At 37.7% G+C, this 24,544-nt stretch overlaps 1 protein-coding gene across 10 annotated transcripts in view; it reads right to left on the bottom strand.

The window, feature by feature from the left end:
• Positions 1–24,544, bottom strand: part of usp34 (ubiquitin specific peptidase 34) — a 264,058-nt gene that overhangs the window by 79,829 nt on the left and 159,685 nt on the right. For all 10 annotated transcript variants that reach the window (XR_011355789.1, XM_069931549.1, XM_069931547.1 and 7 more), the window contains 8 exons: positions 8,305–8,370; positions 8,077–8,223; positions 7,938–7,994; positions 7,776–7,853; positions 7,194–7,288; positions 6,612–6,784; positions 5,352–5,502; positions 5,033–5,111 (listed from right to left, as the gene is read on the bottom strand). Coding sequence is in view for 9 of the 10 variants with exons in the window: in XM_069931549.1 (XP_069787650.1) it covers positions 5,033–5,111; positions 5,352–5,502; positions 6,612–6,784; positions 7,194–7,288; positions 7,776–7,853; positions 7,938–7,994; positions 8,077–8,223; positions 8,305–8,370 (846 nt within the window). In the remaining variant the exon portion in view is untranslated. The remainder of the gene's footprint in view (positions 1–5,032; positions 5,112–5,351; positions 5,503–6,611; positions 6,785–7,193; positions 7,289–7,775; positions 7,854–7,937; positions 7,995–8,076; positions 8,224–8,304; positions 8,371–24,544) is intronic.

The following is a 24,544-nucleotide window of genomic DNA, read 5'->3' on the forward strand; positions in this document are numbered from 1 at the left end:
ACCAAAGCCTTCGACACCGTGAGCAGGAAAGGGCTTTGGCAAATACTAGAGCGCATCGGATGTCCCCAAAGTTCCTCAACATGATTATCCAACTGCACGAAAACCAACAAGGTCGGGTCAGATACAGCAATGAGCTCTCTGAACCCTTCTCCATTAACAATGGCGTGAAGCAAGGCTGTGTTCTCGCACCAACCCTCTTTTCAATCTTCTTCAGCATGATGCTGAACCAAGCCATGAAAGACCCCAACAATGAAGACGCTGTTTACATCCGGTACCGCACGGATGGCAGTCTCTTCAATCTGAGGCGCCTGCAAGCTCACACCAAGACACAAGAGAAACTTGTCCGTGAACTACTCTTTGCAGATGATGCCGCTTTAGTTGCCCATTCAGAGCCAGCTCTTCAGCGCTTGACGTCCTGCTTTGCGGAAACAGCCAAAATGTTTGGCCTGGAAGTCAGCCTGAAGAAAACTGAGGTCCTCCATCAGCCAGCTCCCCACCATGACTACCAGCCCCCCCACATCTCCATCGGGCACACAAAACTCAAAACGGTCAACCAGTTTACCTATCTCGGCTGCACCATTTCATCAGATGCAAGGATCGACAATGAGATAGACAACAGACTCGCCAAGGCAAATAGCGCCTTTGGAAGACTACACAAAAGAGTCTGGAAAAACAACCAACTGAAAAACCTCACAAAGATAAGCGTATACAGAGTCGTTGTCATACCCACACTCCTGTTCGGCTCCGAATCATGGGTCCTCTACCGGCACCACCTACGGCTCCTAGAACGCTTCCACCAGCGTTGTCTCCGCTCCATCCTCAACATCCATTGGAGCGCTTACACCCCTAACGTCGAAGTACTCGAGATGGCAGAGGTCGACAGCATCGAGTCCACGCTGCTGAAGATCCAGCTGCGCTGGATGGGTCACGTCTCCAGAATGGAGGACCATCGCCTTCCCAAGATCGTGTTATATGGCGAGCTCTCCACTGGCCACCGTGACAGAGGTGCACCAAAGAAAAGGTACAAGGACTGCCTAAAGAAATCTCTTGGTGCCTGCCACATTGACCACCGCCAGTGGGCTGATAACGCCTCAAACCGTGCATCTTGGAGCCTCACAGTTTGGCGGGCAGCAGCCTCCTTTGAAGAAGACCGCAGAGCCCACCTCACTGACAAAAGGCAAAGGAGGAAAAACCCAACACCCAACCCCAACCAACCAATTTTCCCTTGCAACCGCTGCAATCGTGTCTGCCTGTCCCACATCGGACTTGTCAGCCACAAACGAGCCTGCAGCTGACGTGGACTTTTTACCCCCTCCATAAATCTTCGTCCGCGAAGCCAAGCCAAAGAGAGAAAGAAGACAAAGAGAGTGATCATAATGCCATTAGTTCCAAGAAACTTATGGAAACAGATAAGTCTGCTCCTAGGGTTAAGATTTTAAATCAAAAAGGATCTGACAACTGTAGACTGGGAGACAGGCTATTTTCAAACAAAGATGTGTCTGGGAAGTGGGAGGCCTTGAATAGTGAAACTTTGGGAGTACGGAGTTTGGGTGTTTCTGACCAGAATTTAAGGCAAGTCTAACAGATAGAAAAGATTTTGAGCCCCAGGTTAAGAAGTAGGAGTCACAAAAGTGTAGGCACCGTGGAATAAACAAAGTACAAGTATAAGCATGCTCGAAATCACTTAAGAAGAAAATCAGGAGAAAAGGCATGAGATTGCTCTGCCAGACAAGGTGAAGGAATTTTCCACAGGCTTCTACAGATACGTTCAGATCAAAAAGATAGAAATAGAGACAAAATTTGGTCTCTATGTATGGAGCCAAAAGACATGGAGGACATCTTAAGTGTTTTTGCTTTGCATCTCTTTTTATTCAGGAGATGGTCCCTGAGTCCATAGAAGTAAATACATAAAAAAAGCAGTGAAGCCATGGATCCTGTGCATATTACAGAGGAGGGGTGCTTGCTGTCTTGAGGCAAATAAAAGTGGATAAATCCCCAGGGCCTGACAAAATATTCCCTCGGATCCTGAAGGAGGCTCAAGTAGAAATTGTAGGGCCAAGCAGAGGTATTTAGAAATGCCCTCTGTCATGGGTGAAGTGCCGGATGTCGGCCACAGAGCCTTTGCAAAAGTTTTGGAGAGTGCCCAAGAGACTTCACTAATGGATTGTTGTTTACAAAAGGGCAACAGATAAAAGAACTTATCAAAGCCATCATGTGGTTTTGCAAGCAGAGAGAGAAAAACGGGCTAGAGAGACACAAACAGAATTCAGTTCTACAGTTTTACAGTCAGCAGCAGCAGCTGGGACTGGAACAGGACAAGCTTGTGGGAAAACCCCATTCGGAAGATGGGTTGTGAGTGCTTAGTTCAGTCTGGTCAAAGCCCTTGTAGTTCATGTAAGAGGAGAGAACTAGCTGCCTAATGTTTCACTTGAAATAAAAGAAACAGAAAGGAACTCTTAGGTGACCTGAAAGAAAGAGGTTGTCATCTGGAGAACCCTGAGGGGGCAAGTTTCTTTGGCAAGACACTGAAGTGGCTGATTAAAAAGGAATCAGTTGTGGGTGTCCAGCATACAACAAATCTCTCTCTGAAAACCGACAAGAACCTTCCTGAGCAGTAACCATTTACCTTTCAAGCCCCAAAGCCTGGTGAACTTTATAACTGTTAAATTCTGTGCACAGTATAAGAACTGCCTGCCACCAGTGAACTTGGAGGAATGAGAAGTGAGATTGGACTGTGAATCAAAGTACTTTTCTGAACTTATACACACATCACATAAACATGCGCTTAGAATTAGAAGGGGGTTAAGTTAGGTTAGTTAAGTCAATAGTGATAAGTTAAAGTGTGATTCTGTTTTCATGTTTAAAGATAATTAAAAGCAATTTTTGTTTAAGTAACCATTTGTCTTGGTGAATATCTTTTGCTGCTGGGTTTTGGGGTCCTCTGGGCTCGTAACAGAGTACAGGAGTTGGGATGTTATGAAGTTGTATAAGACTGATTGGTGAGGTCAAATTTGGAGTATTATGTGCAGTTTTTGTCATCTATCTCATGGAAAGATATTAATAAGATTGAAATATTGCAGAGACAATTTACAAGGACGTTGTCCAGACTTGGCTCTCTTTACTGTCAAATGGGTTAGTGTTTGTCAAATTATTGGGAAAGATTAAATAGGCATGGACTTTATTCTTTGGAGTATTGGGGAATGAGGGAGATTTAATGAGATATGATGGCTCTCGATATTGTAAATGCAAGCAGGCTTTTTGTACTGAGGCTGTGTGAGATATGAATGAGAGGACATGGGTAAAGGGTGAAAGGTGAAATGATTAAGGGAACACTAGGGGGAGTTTCTTCACTAAGAGGGAGAGAGAGAGTGGAACAAGCTGCCAGGGGAAATGGTGGTTGTTCAATTTCAACATTTAAGAGAAATTTGAACAAGGATGGGAGGGTTATGTCTGGATGTATGTCAATGTGACTTGGTGGAAAAAATATTCTGGCACCAACTAGATGCTCTGAATGGCTTTTTTCTATGCTGTAAATGTTGTTATGATTCAACATTGAACATGAGGAAAAAAAATCCAGTTTTGGTTAGTTTAATGTAGAATGAATACAAATGGGAAAATATGTTTGGCCCTATCAAAAATATCATGTACAGTTCTGATCAGTGTATTCCAAACAGTACAAGAGATCACTGAGAGCACATTCAGAGGAAATTTACAAGAATGTTGCCAAAATGGAGAATAAATTGCAGAGTGAATGGTTAGACTGGAGTCCTGAAATTCACTGCCTGGAAGCACAGTCAGGTAGAAATGCTTGTTACATTGACAAAGTGTTTGGATAAGCATCTGGATGTCATAACCCATAGCTTATAGACCAGTCTGTCAGGTGGGATTAGCCTGAATAAATGTGTTTGGTTCAGAGGGACAGGATGGACTGACCTCTGAGCCACAGTGGCCTTTAATTCTTACGCATACTCACCAATAATTAGCTATAATCATTCCTAGTTAAAAATTATATTGTAGCGGCCAGTGGACCACTCCGGAGGCTGACACAGGAAACAGATGTTGAATGTAGCGATCAAGCAAACAGCACGTAGAATGAGAAACCCGCTCCCATAGTAGAATGAGAAACCCGCTCCCATAGGCCACAGTAAAAGCAGATGAATTGACCAATCACCACCAGCAGAATGCAGGGGGTCCAATCCAGGCCTATGGATCTGGAATAGCCAATTGGCAGCCAGCCCCGTTCAAGCCACACCCCAGTGGTGACGCAGCCGGCTGCTTATAAAAGGCATAGCTTCAGCCAATGAAGTCAGTGTTGATTACACTACCTTTGTGTGAGAGTGTTCTTTGTTTAACCTTGAGCTATAACCACATTATACCTCGAGCTATAACCATAGTGTTCCGCTACAATACGACCAAATGAATTTTCGAGACACTGGATTTTATGTAGAAGAAATAAAAAGGAAATAATGCAGAGATTTTGGACATGTGTGTTCGTCTTTCAAATGGTATATTGGGCGGCACAGTTAGTGGAGTGATTAGAACAAGCTGTTACAGAGCCAGCGATTGGGACTGGGTTCAAATCCTGCATTATCTGTAAGGAGTTTGTACGTTCTCCTCAGGTCTGTGTGGGCTCCAGTTTCCTCCCACTATTGAAAAACGTACTGGGAGCGGTTATGGTCAATTGAATGTAATTGGACGGCACAGGTTCATGGGCCGAAAGGGCCTTTTATCATGCTGTATGTTTAAATGTAATTTTTTTAAATTACGAGAAATTATGAATAAATTATGCAATAGATGTAAGGAGTCTATGTAAACAGTTTTATTGTGTTAACACCTATTTAAAGGTAACCAAATTGATGTTTCCAAAGAAGAATTTGCTTGGAACAGAATATTTTCAGCCACTCACTTCCAATATCCCAAATAAACTAGACAAAAATAAATGAAGGTCAAAATGAAAAGTGTCAAAGAATGAAGTATTGCACATTATTTCTTTCAAGATTTTACAGATTTTTCTTTTAAAGAAGCAACTTACTGTCATTTCTCCGCCAAAGCATTCAGATGCAAGTTGGGCAGAATCGAATGGTTTTACCTCAGCGTCATTAAATAGGTACCTTTTAAAAAAAGATTAAATACAACTGATATAAATTTTAAATAGCATTTTAACGTTAATTTCTGTTAATCTAACAATATGTGCACAAAAACATATCTAACTCATGATCAAAAATATTTGGGGGGGTAGTGGGGGAGGTTTCTAAATAAACTGTGACAAAATGGCAATGCAGAAGTTTGTTGTATTTATAAATGGTTTGCACAACTAACCTTAAAAATGGAAACTACAAAGATCAGCTTACCATTTGTTGTTTTTGTAAGCATGAAGATTCACAATCTCACGAATAAAACTGTAGTAATGCCCTCCATCTGCTGTCCCAGTGTGTACTGTCACTCCTATCAAATCATATTCAAAGCTTTCATTCGGTTTAATTTTACCATCCTCCTTCAAACCTAAAAGGATAATAAAAACCATCACTCTTCTGCTCATTTCACCAAAGATTTGTAGTTGCTGCTGCCTTAGAAAGTCTGCTTTGTTGTGAAATCATCCAAAAGTCCTCAAACAAAAACAACAAATATAAGAAATACTCAAGTCAATTGTAGGAAGAGACAACCTTTTCTTAGAAATATTTTAATGCAGTCATCTTAAAACATTTGCTTTTCACCACCACCCTCCCCAACCCCAGCAACCTACAGATACTGTCTGACCAACTGACTACTTCTACCGCTTCCGAGAGTTAGCATCTGCAGTATTGTAGTTCATTCCTAGCAGGAACGTACAAGTGAAAATGGAGGAGGATCAATAGCATCATCAATGGTCCTTGGAGAACAGCAAAAAGCTCTTGCAAAATATTCCATCACATTTTCTAAGCTACATAGTGTACAGTAAAAGTCCAAAACTCCAGATGCCAGAAATCTGTACCACCCAAGAATCCGGACTTGGCAAAAACTCTTGAACTTTTAAAATTTAGTGGGCCTTTGTGTGCTTGCCTGCATGCATAAGCACTAGAAATGCACAAAAGTTGCAGAAATGAACGAATAAATATTTTTTTGAACTTTGGATGAAAAAACGTTTCACTAATAAACTATCAAAATTTACCTGTTCATCTCTTCTTTATTTTCCTCAAATTTGAATTTTAGAAGGACTGCATGAGAATTCAGACTTTTACTGTAGTTTTTTCTATCAAGAATGCAATTGTTTCTCATAATTAAAATGCAGAAAATAAGTTTACTTGCAGGTATTAGAGAAATAACTGCACAGATGTTTACCACACAGTATTCTTTATCTTTAAGATTATAATTGACCTCCACAAGAACCTGCAACTATGAACCTATTATGAACTTGCTAGAGTCTGTACCTGAATTTTAACTTAAGCAGTAATATAAGCAAACTAAATTAATCATAATGTAAGGTACTATTCAAATCAGGATGTTAACTTGTTTAAAAAACATCATGCAAAGGTGAAAAATTGCACATTTCACAGAAAACGAATGACTAATTAAAATTATTTATTTATCTTGTATAAATATTTATAACTAAGCTATAAAATGTTGCATAGTACCATCTATCCGATCATTTTTGCCCATAAGATAATCTTCAGTGTACGGGGTCATGTCAAGTCGAAGCGGAAAAGAGAAATGAGTGTTGACTTTCTCTTTCATCATTGTAACCATATTGAAAGTGTATCGCATTGTATTGAAACTCAAGATTCGTGGTAATTTTTTAAAACAAGCCCTGTGAAAGACAAAGATTTTTAAAAATTCACTAAGAAAATGCAGCATGTTTGGCCATTTCAAGGATACAATGGAATTGAATTCAGTCATGCAAGTCAAAGTACAGTATTTCACTCGTTCAAATACATGACTAATTATCTCTCTTGCAAAAAATACCTTCTACTAATCAGTTTTCCATTATACCAAGGTTTATTACTGTGATGGTTGTCATGGTGAGCAGAGTACTTTTGAAACCATTCCACAACACAACACAAAATAAAGTTTCCCAAGTATCCAACTACTCAAGTCTTTTGGCAGTTATCCTGTTCAATGTGAAGCTTCCAACATGCTGATTGAAAGATGGTACAAAAGGCCATGACTGATTAACAATTAAGTGAAAACATCCAGATGTATTGACTGTAAAATCAAACCTTTTCTCAGCCCGCACTTTCTTTCCACATTGTGAACAAGTGTACATATTATCACCTTCCAGAGTATCTTTAATAGTAACTTCATCAAGTGATTCCTAGAAAGAACGTAATGCATATAAAATGAACATTGCATTATAAAATTGCACATTTCAAAATATTTTAAAATGTTGAGCTGCATCAATAACACAGCAATTTTAATATAATATGATATGGTTGTTAATTCAGAGTCATTTATGAGCAAACCAAACACTGATTAACTGGAGTAATGTACTATTTTTAAAAAATATTGGATCCTTCTATGATGCAGAATAGTTTTAAGAGTTATCACCTATTTTTTTTTAAAAAGAGTTCTACATTCTACAGTTAGGTAACAAGGACCATTTTTTTTGTTTCATTTATCAGAAATAATAATAGTACTCAGGTGGCATTCCCATTTTGTACAATTTAGAAATATTAACTGTGCACAAGATAGAGCTTGCTATTTTACCTTGCAGTTTCCACTTTAAAGGCCCCTCAATTTAGCTTGCTCCTATCAATTACATTAATATTGCTATTTATTTGATGAAATTTTATACAACTTACATAAATGTTTTTCATGTCAGCTACTTGGCATCTCACTGTGTAGAATTCCTCAGCTGTCTGGCTAACATGTTCACAATCCTGAGTTTAAAAAAAGCAGTTTAGCATTCATCATAGAACAATTTCATAATAAAAGGTGATTAAAATTCAAAATTAAACACTTACCAATGATACAACATTATTTGTAATAACCCCTCCAAATAGGCTCTTCACTGTGTTTTTCTAATAAAAAAGTCACTTTTAGAAAAATATCGCTTTTATTTTCTGACATTAACCAAATGAAAATAATTGCTTTTAAACTTACCAGATCAGGAGACATCTCTTCAATTTTTGTTATCAGATCAGTGAAAAATTCAGTCATATCTTTCTGTTCTCCAGTATTCAAAGGTTGTTTGTCCATGGTGTATGTTTTGCAGAATGGTCTTGGATTATATGCTTTACGTTCACTTTCCTAAGTAGTGATATTAACTAAATTATAATATTCATAGCATTGCTCTCAGTCAGAATTATTATCATCCAGTAAAGTACTCACCATGAGATATGTGAACATTTTTTGCAGTTCAAGAAGGGTTGTTTTATGCTTTATGTCTTCTGAATACTAATAAAGGAAAAGATACAAAAAAAATTAGATTGTGCCAATTTGACTTGCATGGATTGGAAAAGAAATCATTAGTTTGCATGCACAGATTAAAATAGAACATTGCTTCATCTATTAAGTCAATCCTAATGCAGAAGAGGCCACTGAAGAAAATGTATGATAAAGAAGCAGCAAGGAATATAAATACATTTTTGGATAATTTTTTTGTAAACCATCAAATTAAATTCCAGTTTATTTATAATTTAACTGGATAGTGGGGACTTCCAGAACATGAGGTCACGATCCAAAGAGAAGGGGGAAGCTATTTAGGACTGAGATGAGAAGAAACTTCTTCCTCAGTTGTGAACTTGTGGAACACCCAACTGCAGAAAGTTCAATTGGCTAAGGGGATCAAGGGGAATAGAGAGAAAACTGGAATGGAGTACTGAAGTCATATGACCAGCCATAATCATATCGAATGGTGGATCACGCTTGAAGAAATAAACGGTCTTTTCCTGCTCCTATTTTCTATGTTTTTATGACTGCTCCATCTTCCGACTCACCTCTTATGTCCCAATCAGCTATCATGTTCTTCCTGCTCTATTCTATTGCCTTACACCCAGCAACTCCTCCAAATACTAAGTAAAAATCAACTCCATAACCCTGAAAATGCAAACCGCTGCTTGGATTTGGACATAATTGTTCAGTTGGAGAGTATGCTGGATGAAAGACAAGAGATAAGACAAAAGACATTTGAGTTAGAGCAATAGATCAGGGATTCAATCTGGAGACAGGAGTATAATGCAGCCAAATATTGAGAAACTTTACTCCAAGCCCTTTCATTATTTAGGGATAAACTTAGCCTTATGTCAGAAATAAAACTTCTCACACATGAGTCTCTTTAAAACTGATGACACGACAAGCTTTATTTACAAGTCTGCAGAGTTGGACTCAACTGGTTTCTCACCAGTTAAGCCCCGATACATACAGTGCATTGATTTTTATACCCTTATTGTTTGCCCTTCCCCTTCTTATTAATACTGTTTTAATTGGTTAGTATTACAAAAGCATTCTAAGTATAACTGCATTTTTAATTATCACGTTCGTTACGTACGCTGTGAACTCTACATACACTAAATTCTGTTTCTCACCCTTCTTATCAATCCTTTGTCTCCTGCATGTCTCTCACCATGACCATGAAAAGATAGGTTTAAAAAAACATATTCAGCAGAACCTTTTGTCCTTGACTGCTAGTAAGCTCCCTGTCCGTTCTGGCTTCCCTTTTTATGATTAATCATCACATTTTAACTTAAGTCGTTTTAACCTAAATTCTCTATATAACACCTTACACTGGTAAAAATTGTGGTTAAACACTTCATGAGTGGTGAAACAGTGGGTCACATCTTGAAATTGCTTAATATTTTGTGAAAAAAGTCTAATTTATTCTTAGATTCATCTTGCGGTTTGTTAATCTTCAGTATTACTCTCAATTAATTAAATTTCCATGGGACAAGAAAACCAAGTAGCAATGTGTACCGGGAGTATTGCTTAAATAGAGCTCAAAGAATGATAGACAACCAGCACACAGTATCATTAATTTACTACCATCAAGAATACAGAAGAAAATAAAATCAGGAATGTCAGGCTGCATAATAGGTTCTTCCCACAGTCTGAGAAATTGAAAAACTGGCAGTGCCGCCAAAGCTGCTGTAACAGTGGCGCTGGTGTGGACCAAGAAAGAGCGGGGAGTAGAGACACAGCGTTTCCCTGCAAGGTCCTACTGCTCAGTCTTGCTGGCAATGACCATGTACAGGATTTAAATCCTGCGACTGTGGGGTCTGGGCCAAAGATGACGGTGCCTGTGTTCAGCAGCGGCCTTGAGGGGTTGCAGACTCCAGGGGAACAACTGTCTGTTGTATGGCACCAGTAATGGAGAAAAACCAACCCCCGCCAACCCTGGAAGAGAAGCCAAGGAGATGACCCCCAAGCACAGTGACCATGGTGGCGGACCATCGAGAGGCTCTGCACCTGAAGGACACACTGTGGTGAGGCTATTGGCAACTTGTGGGCGAGGAACACACAAAGGCTGCAGCAGGCGATAAGGTCAAAGAACTCACATCAGGTTGCAGAATTCTGGAGATTGGCTCAAGAGGATCAGGTATCGGAACCAAGATTCCAGAAGATGCTGATGCCAAAGAGGGCTGGCTCCCAAAGGGACTCTATGTGCTGAAGGCTTCCTTAATGTGTTGAAGGTTTCGATTTGAGTTCAGGTTGCCAATGGTTTAGACTAAACTGGAGTCTTGTGCAGCTGCAGAAACTACAGGAACGCTGGAGGCGAATCCAGTGACACTCAGCGACTCTGGGAGACCTTATTTTTGCTTCTCTTTCTCTGACTGTAAGGGGCACTGGGCAATGCTAATGCTAATTGCAAATCTTTGTCTTATGGCAGACTAATGGCAATTTCATGTAATATAACATTTCTTTTTTTAATATTTCAATAAATAGTATCTGATCTAATGAATAGTATCCTGTAACTGAATAAATTCCCAAAAAAAGTTTTTCTATATAAAATTTTGTGTGTGTGTGTGTGTGTGTGTGTGAGTGTCTGTGTGAGAGAGAGAGAGAGAGAAAGGGATCATTATGTATTTGTGTATGCACCATGCTCTAGAGAAACACTGTTTTGTCAGGTTGCATATGTAATCAGATGATAATAAACTTGAAAACTGAAAATACAATTAAAAAGGAAAGCAAGAATTAGATACAATTAAAAGTAATTTATGAAGTGGATAGGTGGTGGGAATAACGAACTGAAATGTTTAAAAATGCAATAATTAATCAACAATGAGGATAGCACATTGGCTCTACGGTCCTGTCAATATTGTGGAATTTGTCAGCTTATTCTCTATCTTCTGTGAGTGTGAAGCAACACAAATAAAATCCAGAACTCCTTTCTTTCTCAGCTGAAGACAACAGATTGTGAAGTAAATCACAAAAATCTGTAGACACTGTGATTGAAGTAAAAACACAAAATGCTGGAGAAACTTAGCTGGTCAAACAATGTCCTTTATGTAGCAAAGGTAAAAAAAAAACGTAACTGATGTTTCCAGCTTGAGCCCTTCATCAGGGTATCGAGTTTGTGATGCTGGCTGTATTTCAGCTGAGCCAATATTCAAGACAAAAGTTTAAAGCTATTTGTGCACAGTTCATTGCCGACACCATGGCCTTGCTTGATCTTTTGTTTTCCATCGTGCTCTTTTTTAAAAATCAATATCTCTGTTCAAATTTGACTCCACAAATTTTGGATTCCTCCAAATTAGACAAAATCACATCAGAATTGGATAGAGTACTATGTAACACAAGACACAAGTGCTGCGAGTCTACTTCAGTTTTGGGTTCTAAATTTTTCTAATTCTCTGGTATCAAACACATTAATGCATTAAACTACACTTACCAGTACATTTATTTGCTATGTCTCTGGTTCTCTTGGTCAATTTCTTTAGTCTTTAAATAACATTAATCAAAGTTCAATTTATTGCCAGAGTACATACATGACATCACATACAACCCTGACATTCTTTACCCTGCGGGCCAGGCAGAATTTCTACTTATCGATAGTGCAAAAAAAAACTATGCAAGAAAAGATAAGTAAACAAAAGAGAAATGTAAACAAATAAAAGTTCAAACAATCTGTGCACAATACAGAAAATGAATATTCAATAATAAATAATGTGTTAAAAAAGAGACCTAAAATGAGTTTTTATTGAGTTTGTTGTTTAGGAGTCCAAAGGCAGAGGAGTAGCAACTGTTTCTGAACCTTGTGGCATCTAAACCTCTTTCCTGATGCCAGCAGTGAGAACAGAGTATGTCCTTGGTGGCGTGGATCCTTAATGATTACTGCTGGTCTCCGGCGGCAGGACTCTGTGAAGATATTGTCAATGGTATGGAGAGTTTTGCATGTGATGTACTGGACTGGGTACACTTCCTTTTGCAGGGCTTTTTGCTCAGAGGTATTGGTGCCCCCACACTTGGCTGTGATGCAGCCCATCAACACACTTCCAATACACATCTGTAGAAGTTTTCCAAGATCTTTGATGCTAAACCAAACCTCCACAAATGCCTGAGAAAGTAGAGACGCTGGTTTTTATTTAAGATGACATTAGTGTGTTGGAGCCTGAAAAGTACTCTGAGAAAGTGGCTCCCAAGGTTTTTGATGTTCTACCAAACCTTGGTAAACTGTTGAGAAAGCAGAGGCACTGACATTCTTTCTTTATGATAACATTAGGGATGGGTCAAGGTGTTTCGGAGTCCAGAGGACCCCAAAAATCAGCAGCAATAGATATGCACCACGACACAGGGTTAGTTAAACAAAAGTAGTTTTTAATTATAAATGAACAAGAAAACAGAATTAAACTTTAACTTATTACTTAACCTACGTAACCTACTTAATCACTCCTTTAATACTAAGCGCAGGTCTGTGTAATGTATATTTTAGATAAGAAAAGTTCTTTGGATCACAGTCCAATCTCACTGGTTGCAGGCAATTCTTCTACTGTTCACAGAAGTTAGCATTAACAAAGTTCACCAAGTTTTGGTGTTTAACAGGCAAATAGTTACCATTCAGGAGGGTTCTTACTGGTTTTCAGAGAGATTCCTTTTCCAGGACATCCACAACTGATTCCTTCTCAATCAGTCTTGCTGATGAAACTTTCCCACTTCAGGGTTCTCCAGATGATCCTCTTTCTTTCAGGTCACCTTTCACACCACCAGTCTTCTCCTTTGACCAGGCAGCCTTCCAAAGTTTGCCAGCTTGTCTCTCTGGAACTGATTTCTGTATATCCTCTCTCAGTTCCACTCCATCTGTCTCTGAGAGCAAAACTGTTCTGCCTGACTGCAAAAATCACATGCTCTCCCAGGCAAGCTGATCTTCTGCAACTTTGTTGCTCCTCTACAAAAAGCATTCTGCAAAAGTCCTGCAAATATCCTATGTTTTAAAATGTGTGTGTGTGCAAGCTGCTCAACCAATTCCTCCCAAACCACTTCTAAATACTCTGTCACACAGGAAAGGCCCTCTGAGATAGTGACTCCCAGGTATTTAAATTTGCTTACCCTCTCCACCTCTAATCCCTCAATGATCACTGGATCTTCCACCTCTAGTTATTCCCTGTTGAAGTTCACAATCTGCTCCTTGGTTTTAGTGACATTGAGTGCAAGGTTGCTGCTAGTACAGCATTCAGCCAAGTTTTCAATCCCCCTTCTGCATGTTAGTTCATTGCTCCCTTTATACAACCCACTACCATGCTGTCATCAGCAAATATGTAGATGGTGTAAATGTCATACTGAGCTACACAGTCATAGTTGTAAAGTGAGTAGAGCAGGGGGCTAAGAATCCAGCCCTGTTGTGCTCCAGTACTGGTGGACATTGCAGAGGAGATGCTTATACCAATCCTCACTGAATGTGGTCTGGAGGAGAAGAAATCCAGGATCCAATTACATAGTAGGGTGTTGAGCCAGTTTTGAGGGGATGGTGATGTTGAATGACAAACTGCAGTCGACAAAGAGTATCCTGATGTATGCGTCTTTGCTGTGCAGATGTTCCAGGGTTTTGTGTATAGTCAATGAGATGACATCTGTTGCAGTCGTAGGCAGATTGAAAAGGATCCATATCACCACTCAGGCAGGAGCTACTATGATTTAATACCAATCTCTCAAATGAGATGACATCTGCTGTAGATTTATTGCGGTCATAGGCAAATTGGAAAGGATCCATATCACCACTCAGGCAGGAGCTACTATGATTCAATACCAATCTCTCAAAGCATTTCATCACTGTGGATGTAAGTGCCTCTTGGCAGTAATCATTTAGGTAGGTTACCACTCTTCTTGAGCACAGATACAATTGAGGCTTGCTTGAAACAGGTGGGTATCACATCCTGCTGGAGTGAGATGTTGAAGTTATCTGTGAATACATTGGCAAGTTGTTCTGCACAAGTTTTCAGTACTTAGCCGGGTACTCCATTCGGACTAGATGCTTTCCTTGGACTCACTCTCATGATGGCAGATTACAAGTCATCCTAAAATACTGATAGTGGAGGATCAACATATCAGTGGGCAGTGGCCCTTCTTTGCTCCAGTGGTCAAATTAGGCATAGAAGGCACTGAGTTCATCTAGGAGTGAAGCTTAACTATCTCTTACTGCACTGGATTTGTAGCAGGTTATCTCATTTAGGCCCTGATGCAGCAATTCATACCTGCTCCTTGTGTAGTGTTCTGGATCTCTGGACTTCAATGCTTGTTATCTGACTCTTGGCAGGTTCTGAATTTTGTTGTTTATCCAGGGCTTATAGTTCAGGAAAACCCCGAATAATTTAGTGGAGACACACTCATCTACAGCTGTCTTGATAAAAGTATGCAAGTGATCCTGGTGTAATCATTCATATCCTCAGCCGAATCCTGGAACATGTCTTAATCCAGACTCGAGGCAGTACTGTAACTGATCTTCAGCCTCCCATAACCATCTTCTGGCCATTGTGATCTCTGGAACCTCTCTTTTTAGGCTCTGTCTGTATGAGACATAAGGACAGCCAGGTGATAAGACATGCCAAAATGAAGTCTCAGGAAAGAATGGTAGGCCTTCCTTATCTTCTTGTATCAGTGATCAAATGTCCTGCGATGTCTGGTACAGCAGGTTACGTGTTGGTGGTAATTGGGCAGGGTTTACTTGAGTCAGGCCTGGTTAAAGTCAATGTCTATGATTTGTAGTGTGTCTGGGTGGGCAGTCTCTTGTCCACTGACCACATTATGCAGCTTTGCAAGTGCCTATTTGTATCGGTATTGACAGGGATATAAACTCTGATAAGAATCATTGATGAGAAATCTTGGAGTAGATAGAAGGTACTGTATTTGATGGAGATATACACTCTGGCAGTGGAGCAGAAGGTCAACGTGACCCCCAACGTCTGTACACCAGACTAAAAAGCACATACTGCCCTCTCTCTCTTTGCCAGAATCTAAATTCCAATCCAGTCTATGAACTGGAGAACCCTCTAGTTGAATCGTGGCATCCAGTGTGTTCTATTAGCCAGGGATTGCTACAGCAAACAACTGAGATTTGTCTCATCTGTCTCAGCCTTGCCCAGAGGTCATCAATTTTATTTTCTAATGACTGGACATTCACCAGTCGTATTGACAGTAGTTTAAAACTGTAGTGTGACTTAAACACAGAAGTCTGCAGATGCTGTGATTATTGAATCTTCTTTTCTCCTCCTCTTCCCTCCCCCCACCCCAAATTAACAAAAACAAACATGCATTAATCACACCAGCGTTCCAATGTACCGCAAGTATGGTTGCCACAACCGCGCATGAAAAAAAAACACACTGACGGGAGGGGGGAACAGCTGCGGAGTCGATCTCCACAGCTGAGAGAGACACCTGCAGCACAGCAGCAGGTGCAGAACACAGACAATAACAACAAGAAAGAAGAGGGTAAAAAGAAAACAAGGAAACAACAGATGGTCAATCCAGAGGAAGAAGAAGAAGAAGAACAGAAAGAAGTGGAAGAAGAAGAGAAAGGCAAGACAATGGATGTATAATTTTTTTTAAAATATATGGAATCAGTGAAAGAATGGCAATTACAAGAATTTAATGAGATAAAAAGAAGAATTAAGAATGCAGAAGAAAAAATGAATAAAATGGAAATGGCCATGTCAGAAATAGGAAAAAGAGTGAAAAATATGGAAGAACGGGAAACAAATGTAGAAATGGAAGTAGAGGACTTAAAAGAGAAATTAGAAGAATCTAATAAAAAAGTTAAAGAGGCACATGAGCTGTTAGCTCAGAAGATAGATATAATAGAAAACTATAATAGAAGAAATAATATAAAGATAGTGGGCCTTAAGGAAGATGAAGAAGGCAAGAATATGAGAGAATTTATAAAAGATTGGATCCCCAGGGTCCTAGGAAGACCAGAATTACAGGAAGAAATGGAAATAGAGAGGGCACATAGAACTTTAGCCCCGAAACCACAACCGCAGCAAAAACCAAGATCCATTTTAATAAAATTCTTAAGATATACAACAAGAGAAAATATATTGGAGAAAGCAATGAAGAAAGTAAGAGAAGACAAAAAGCCACTGGAATATAAAGGTCAAAAAATCTTTTTCTATCCAGACATAAGTTTTGAACTCCTGAAGAAGAGGAAGGAGTTCAATACAGCAAAAACGATCTTATGGAAAAAAGGATATAAATTTATGTTAAAGTACCCAGCGGTACTTAAAATAGTTATTCCAGGGCAACAAAACAGACTATTCTCGGATCCAGAGGAAGCAAGGAAATTTGCAGAACAACTACAAAACAAGCAGAGAGATGAAGACATGTAATGAGAGTAAAATTGACCACGAACTATATGTATGTGTGTAAAGGGGTATATGTGTGTGTATATATATATATATATATATATATATATAGTGTGTATACATGAATGTATCCGTATTTAGAGGAAAATATATAGAGTATAGACAAGAATTAATAAGGGAGGGAAAGGGAATAGAGGGAATAAGGAGGGAATTAAAAGAGAGACCTTTGTTACATATGAAAATTGAAATCTTTTCTGGGGGGGCTGGGTGGGGAGGAGTTACGGTCACTACAAAATCAGCTGACGTTTGCAAGTGAATTCGCAAATCCAAATGGAGAGGGGAGATGTGGTTGCCCGACAAGGGATAAAGGGCAACTCAGGAGGGGGAGGGGAGAATGGGGTTAAAGAAGTTTTAAATAGGAGAATAAGGAAAATGTTTGATGTTTTAGAAATGTTGTCTTATAAAGTGTTCAAAACAAGAAAGCAGAAATGGATAAGAAGGAAAGGTGATGATGGAGAAACGGAAAGGGAAGATAAACAAAGTATGAAATGGCTACGCTGAACTATATGATTTTAAATATTAATGGAATACATAACCAAATTAAAAGGAAGAAACTGCTAAATTTACTGAAAAAAGAAAAAATTGATATAGCATTTGTGCAAGAAACACATTTAACTGAATTGGAGCACAAGAAATTAAAGAGAGATTGGGTAGGACATGTAACAGCAGCATCGTATAATTCAAAAGCAAGAGGAGTAGCTATATTAATTAGTAAAAATGTGCCAATTAAAATAGAAGAGGAAATAATAGATCCAGCAGGGAGATATGTAATGATAAAATGTCAGATATATTCGGAGTTTTGGAATCTACTCAATGTATATTCACCTAACGAAGAAGATCAAAAGTTTATGCAAGATATTTTTTTGAAGATAGCAGATACGCAAGGGAACATATTAATAGGAGGGGATTTCAATCTGAATTTGGATTCAAATATGGACAAAACTGGGAAAAAAATTAACAGAAAAAACAAAGTAACCAAATTTATAATTAAATCGATGGAAGAAATGCAACTTTTGGATATATGGAGGAAGCAACACCCAAATGAAAAGGAATATTCATATTACTCGGGTAGACATAAAACATACTCAAGAATAGACCTATTTTTGTTATCAGCTCGTATGTAAGATAGAGTAAGAAAAACAGAATATAAAGCTAGAATATTATCGGACCATTCACCCTTGATATTGACAATAGAGTTAGAGGACATACCTCCAAGAATGTATAGACGGAGATTAAACTCCATGCTACTTAAAAGGCAGGATTTTAGAGAATTAATTGAAAGACAAATTAAAATGTCAAATTGAAATAAATACGGAATCAATGAAAGATAAGTTTATACAATGAAAGCGTTCATTAGAGGGCAAATAATAAGTTATGTAACCAAGATGAAGAAGGACTATAATCAGGAAACAGAGCAGTTGGAAAGGGAAATAGTAAATATAGAAAAAGAATTAACAATGAAGGAAGAATCAACTAAAAGAAGAGAATTGGCAGATAAAAAAATAAAATATGAAACACTACAAACATATAAGGTGGAGAAGAACATAATGAAGACAAAACAGAAATATTATGAATTAGGGGAAAAAACGCACAAAATTCTAGCATGGCAGCTTAAGACAGAACAAGCTAAGAAAATGGTATTGGCATCAAGGAAAAAAGACAAACAAATCACATATAATTCAACGGAGATCAAGGAAAACTTTAGAGAATTCTATGAACAATTATACCAAACTGAAAACGAAGGGAAAGAAGGGAAAATAGATGAATTTTTAACTAAAATTGAACTACCAAAATTACAAATAGAGGAACAACATAAATTAACAGAACCATTTGAAATAGTAGAAATACAAGAGATAATAAAAAAATTACCAAATAATAAAACACCAGGAGAGGATGGATTCCCAATAGAATTCTATAAAACATTTAAAGATTTATTAATTCCTCCCCTCCTGGAAGTAATCAACCAGATTGATAAAACACAAAGCTTACCAGATTCATGTAAAACAGCAATAATTACAGTAATACTAAAGCAAGGGAAAGATCCACTCGCACCAGCGTCATATAGATCAATATCATTACTTAACACAGATTATAAGATAATAGCTAAACTATTAGCAAACAGATTAGCAGAGTATGTACCTAAAATGGTAAATCTAGACCAAACTGGATTTATTAAAAAAAGACGCACAACAGCCAATATTTGTAAATTTATTAACTTAATTCATGCAGTAGAAGGGAGTAAAGCGCCAACAGTAGCAGTTGCTTTAGACGCAGAGAAGGCCTTTGACAGAGTAGAATGGAATTATTTATTCAAAGTATTGCAAAAATTCAGTTTACCAGAGAAGTATATTAATTGGATTAAAGCATTATATAAGGGGCCATTGGCGAAAGTGACAGTAAATGGATATATATCAAAGCAATTTAACTTAAGCAGGTCAACACGGCAGGGATGCCCACTATCACCCTTATTGTTCGCATTAGCTATAGAACCACTAGCAGAATTGATAAGAACAGAAAATAATATAAAAGGGATAAAAATAAAAGACAAGGAATATAAAATCAGTTTATTTGCGGATGATGTTATAGTATACTTAACAGAACCAGAACTATCAATAAAAGAATTATATAAGAAATTGAAGGAATATGGAGAAGTGTCGAGTTACAAGATTAACGTAAATAAAAGTGAAACAATGCCAATGAATAATGCGGATTTCTCAAAATTTAAGAAGGAATCACCATTCAGATGGCAAATGCAAGCAATAAGATACCTAGGTATACAAATAAATAAAAATCTCGGCCATCTATATAAACTCAATTATTATCCACTAATGAAAAAATTACAGGACGATTGAGAGCATTGGAAAGATTTACCATTAACACTAATAGGAAGGATAAACTGTATTAAAATGAACATTTTCCCAAGGATATTATAGCTATTTCAGGCATTGCCAATACACTTGACAGAGAAATTCTTCAAGGAGTTAAAGAAAATAATAAGGAAATTTTTATGGAAAGGGGGGGGAAACCGAGGATAGCACTAGATAAATTAATAGAATGGTATAAACAAGGAGGCTTACAACTGCCAAACTTTAAAAATTATTATAGAGCCGCACAATTAAGATACCTATCAGATTTTTATCAAACAAGGGAAAAGCCAGATTGGACTAGATTAAAATTAGATAAAATAGGGGAAAAGATACCTGAACACATATTATATAAATGGGATGAAAAATTGGTACAACATGGGAGTTCTCCAGTATTACATCATCTACTCAATATTTGGAAGAAGATTCATGTAGAAAGAAATAAAACAAATTATCAATTGCCAAAACTAATATTGACGCAAAACAAGTTACTCCCTTTTACAATAGATAACCTTTCCTTTAGAGAATGTGAGAAAAAAGGAATTAAAAGAATAGAAAATTGTTTTTCAGGAAATAGATTCTTATCCTTTGAACAAATGAAAGATAAATACAATATAACTCAAGATACAGTATCTGATAGATGTTTTCGATGTAAAAAAGAAATGGGAACAACAATTCATGCAATCTGGACATGTGAGAAAGTAGAAAAATTTTGGGAAGATCTAAACCAAATATTAAATAAAATTACAGAAAACAATATACCAAAAAATCCAGAGATCTTCCTCCTAAGTAACATAAAAAACAAAGAATTTGGAACTGATTTGGATGGTGCACAAAAAAGATTTGTTAAGATAGCTCTAGCCGTAGCAAAAAAATGTATTATGTCAATCTGGAAATTGGAAGATAATTTGAAAATACAACAATGGTATATAGAAATGAATAAATGTATTCCATTAGAAAAAATAACATATAGTTTAAGAAATAATATTGAAATATTTGAACAAATATGGGAGCCTTACATGAAACACAATAGAGAAAACCTACCGGGGACATTCACTACCTAAATTAACGAAAGGAGAAGGAAATGAAAAGAATTGACTCAGTGGAATTTCTTGTTTATTTTTATTGAATGACAACATTGTTTGACTGGTTTAATGTATCTTAGATTTTGTACTTTAAATGGATGGGGGGGGGGGTAGGGAGGGTGGGATGGGAGGAGGGAGGTGGGGGGAGAAAATGACACTGTATATATTTGAAAAGGAAAATGTATGTATCATGGTCAATGTGGTTTATGGTGTGAAAAATAAAAAAATTTAAAAAAAAAGTATGGATGCCACACCTCAATGAACATATCGTACTTCCTCCTTAGATTATAGGTGTTCCATTGTGTGGTGCTCAGCTGGGAGTCAGATTTCCAGGTAACTGCTATACATTTCCTAGCCACTGCCAAATTGAATTTAGTATTTGGACAGCTCATGTCCATAATACTCCCCAACAGGAAAAACGCTGGGTCCTGTGAATATTCCACCGCTGTAATTTTCTTCAGAATGTCCCCTAGTTCTACCCAAAATGATCCCACCTTGGTGCATATCGGTTATATATCTTTACCTCCTCTGGAGCCTTGTGACTGTCAAATGGTTTTTCATTTTTATCCAAAATCTGGGATTCCAAATAATTCTGAGATTCAGGGCTCAAATTAATTTCTTACAACTTCCAAAATGTATGGGGATTCCACGTTTTCATCAGCATACTGCTTTGCAATTTTTTTGCACTGAAATACCACAGAAATACTTCCATCCCTCTTACTGCATTTCCTCCAAATTATGTCTTCACTGATGAACACAATCATTGCTTTCCAAAAACTCACTGTGAGTGAACACTTCAAAATCACAGTCTTGAGAGAACATGACTAATGTTTGTCCCATGCCCTGTAATTCATTTTCTGGTTCTGGCTGCATCTACTGGTCATTCTTAACTGCCACCATTATTAAATTATTTAACTGTCAAGATTGCGACTCCCCACTTTCAACCATTGCAACATTTATTTTGCAGGTGAAACCTTCATCCACGCTTTTCCCATCTCTAAATGTAACTGTTCCAATATGTAATTGGCAACATACCACATTTTATCTCGAAAACTTGGTTATTTAAAGTAATTCTTGTAACTCAGCACCCATTACTCTTTCTGCGGTATCTAAAGCAAATGGAAGTCACATTGTCAATTGATAATATTTCTGTAAACCTCCTTAGGTTTATGCTCCACTGTAAAGTGCTATATAAATAAAGTTGGCATCTAAAATTATATGCTAAAGACTGATAGTTCTTATAACTTTTCATCGGTATGTTAGCTATTTGAAGAGGTATCACCTCTTGCTGGTAATAGGACAAGTGATTGCTTGAAATGCCTGCTATTATTTTGGTGAATTTCACTGGATGGCATTTATTTTAAAGTTATGTGGAAAGAATACTAACATGATTGTGTCAGGAGATGTTCTCACATGCTTCAGTTCAAATCCAAACCATATTACTGCAGAGGGGTAAATCAGATTACAGAAAAAAATCATTAATAGCAAAATCCCCATAATCTGGAATTCAAGCAACTAGCAAAAAAAATTGTGGAAAATTAATTGGTAAAAAATACAAATGTTTAAAATTGGCGCTTCTAGCAATCAGTTCGTCAATCTACACACAATCCTAAGCAACTGGCAAATTTAATTAATCGGCATCCACCAATCCCCATTGGAGGTGGATACCAGGGTTTTTTTCTATAGTTGAAACATTACACTGGGGACATTGTATCAAGCATGCATTTGGACACTTCTCACAACATACAAGGAAGATGCATTGTCTATTTAGGCAGACTCTGCTATGGATAGATTCAGTGACAAAACAGCACTGGAGCTGGCAAGACATTTTCACACCTATTGTATGTATTTGTGCAATACTCAAACCCCCCCACCCGACTTATTTTTGGTCCCGACCGCCCGCCCTCTGAGCTCCTGAAGCCACAACCACAGATCCCGCCCAACTGCCATCTCTCCCTGAGTCCACCCACTGGAGCTCTTGACGTCCCAATTTTCACATTTAAGACTGACTCCTACCTTTGTCTAGATTTAGGAATCCCCAGTTTAGGGGTTCCCATTTGAAGTAAATGATAAATTGCCAAAATAGATTTCTTTATATTTCTCTTTCTTATTAGAGTCTCTATATCGCTACACTTTGGTAAATACATTGTTGGACCCAGGTTATCACTTCAATATGGTCTTATTTGAAAATGGCAAAATTTCATGTTATTAATACCACCATGTTTATTCTTAAGTTGTTCAAATTACATTAATTGCCCCTGCTCATAACAGTCTTCAATGTATCTGATCCCTTTACAAGACCAAATTTCATCAATTTGATTATCTAATGCACAAGGTACAAGTCTGATATGAGTCAAAGGAGTTTTAAGAGATAAATTACTCTGCCAATTTCTGTATTTGTATCATGCCAATTTTAATTAAATGTTTTAATAAAGGAGTTATAACCATATAACCACTTACAGCACAGAACAGGCCAGTTCGGCCCTATTAGTCCATGCCGTAAAAAATTCCCACCCTCCAAGTCCCACTGACCAGCACCCGGTCCATACCCCTCTAGTCCTCTCCTCTCCATGTAACTATCCAGTCTATCTTTAAACGTAACCAATGATCCTGCCTCAACCACGTCTGCCGGAAGCTCATTCCACATCCCTACCACCCTTTGCGTAAAGAAATTTCCCCTCATGTTCCCCTTATAATTTTCCCCCTTCAATCTTAAACCATGCCCTCTAGTTTGAATCTCCCCCACTTAATTGAAAAAGCCTATCCACATTTACTCTGTCTGTCCCTTTTAAAATCTTAAACACCTCTATCAAGTCCCCCCTCTATCTTCTACGCTCCAGAGAAAAAAACCCCAGTCTGCACAACCTTTCCCTGTAACTCAAACCTTGAAATCCTGTCAACATTCTCGTGAACCTTCTCTGTACTCTCTCTATTTTGTTTATATCTTTCCTGTAATTTGGTGACCAAAACTGTACACAGTACTCCAAATTTGGCCTCACCAATGCCTTGTACAATTTCATCATAACCTCCCTACTCTTGAATTCAATACTCCGATTTATGAAGGCCAACATTCCAAATGCCTTCTTCACCACACTATCTACCTGAGTATCAGCCTTGAGGGTACTATTTACCATCACTCCTAAATCCCTTTGTTGCTCTGCACATCTCAATAGCCTACCATTTAATGCATATGACCTTTTTAGATTTGCCTTTCCAAAATGTAATTTTATCTGTATTAAATTCCATCAGCCATTTCTCAGCCCACACCTCCAGCCTTCCTAAATCACCTTTTAATTTACGGTAATCTTCCTCACTGTCCACAACACCACCAAACTTTGTATCATCTGCAAACTTGCTTATTATGTCTGTGTGAGTTTTTTTCTGGGGGCTCTGGTTACCTCTCTGCAGTCATTAATTTTGCATTCCATTTATATATAGAGTCTACTGCTTTTCTCTCTCCTATTTTATCTAATTCCATTTTTACCTAAGCAGATTTTTCCCCCTCTTCAAAGAAAGAGGTAATAAATTTCATTTGGTCTGTTCTATAATAATTTTTAAAGTTAAGGAGATGTAAAACTCCAATTTCATACTTCCACATTAATTTTTCTATAGAGACTGGACATTTTACCATTCCATAAAAATTTTCTAATATTTTTATTTAATACTTGAAAGAATTTTTGTAATATAGGCAATGATTGAAAAAGATACTGTATTCTGGGATTTATATTTATTTTTATACAATTAACTCTTCAACTTTTCTTTAAGTAATAGTAAATAATTCAATTTATATAAATTTTGTAATTTATCATCAGAACGAACTCAAATATTTTATCCC

This window comes from Narcine bancroftii, chromosome 4, assembly GCF_036971445.1.
Source record: "Narcine bancroftii isolate sNarBan1 chromosome 4, sNarBan1.hap1, whole genome shotgun sequence".
Taxonomy (NCBI): Eukaryota; Metazoa; Chordata; class Chondrichthyes; order Torpediniformes; family Narcinidae; genus Narcine; species Narcine bancroftii.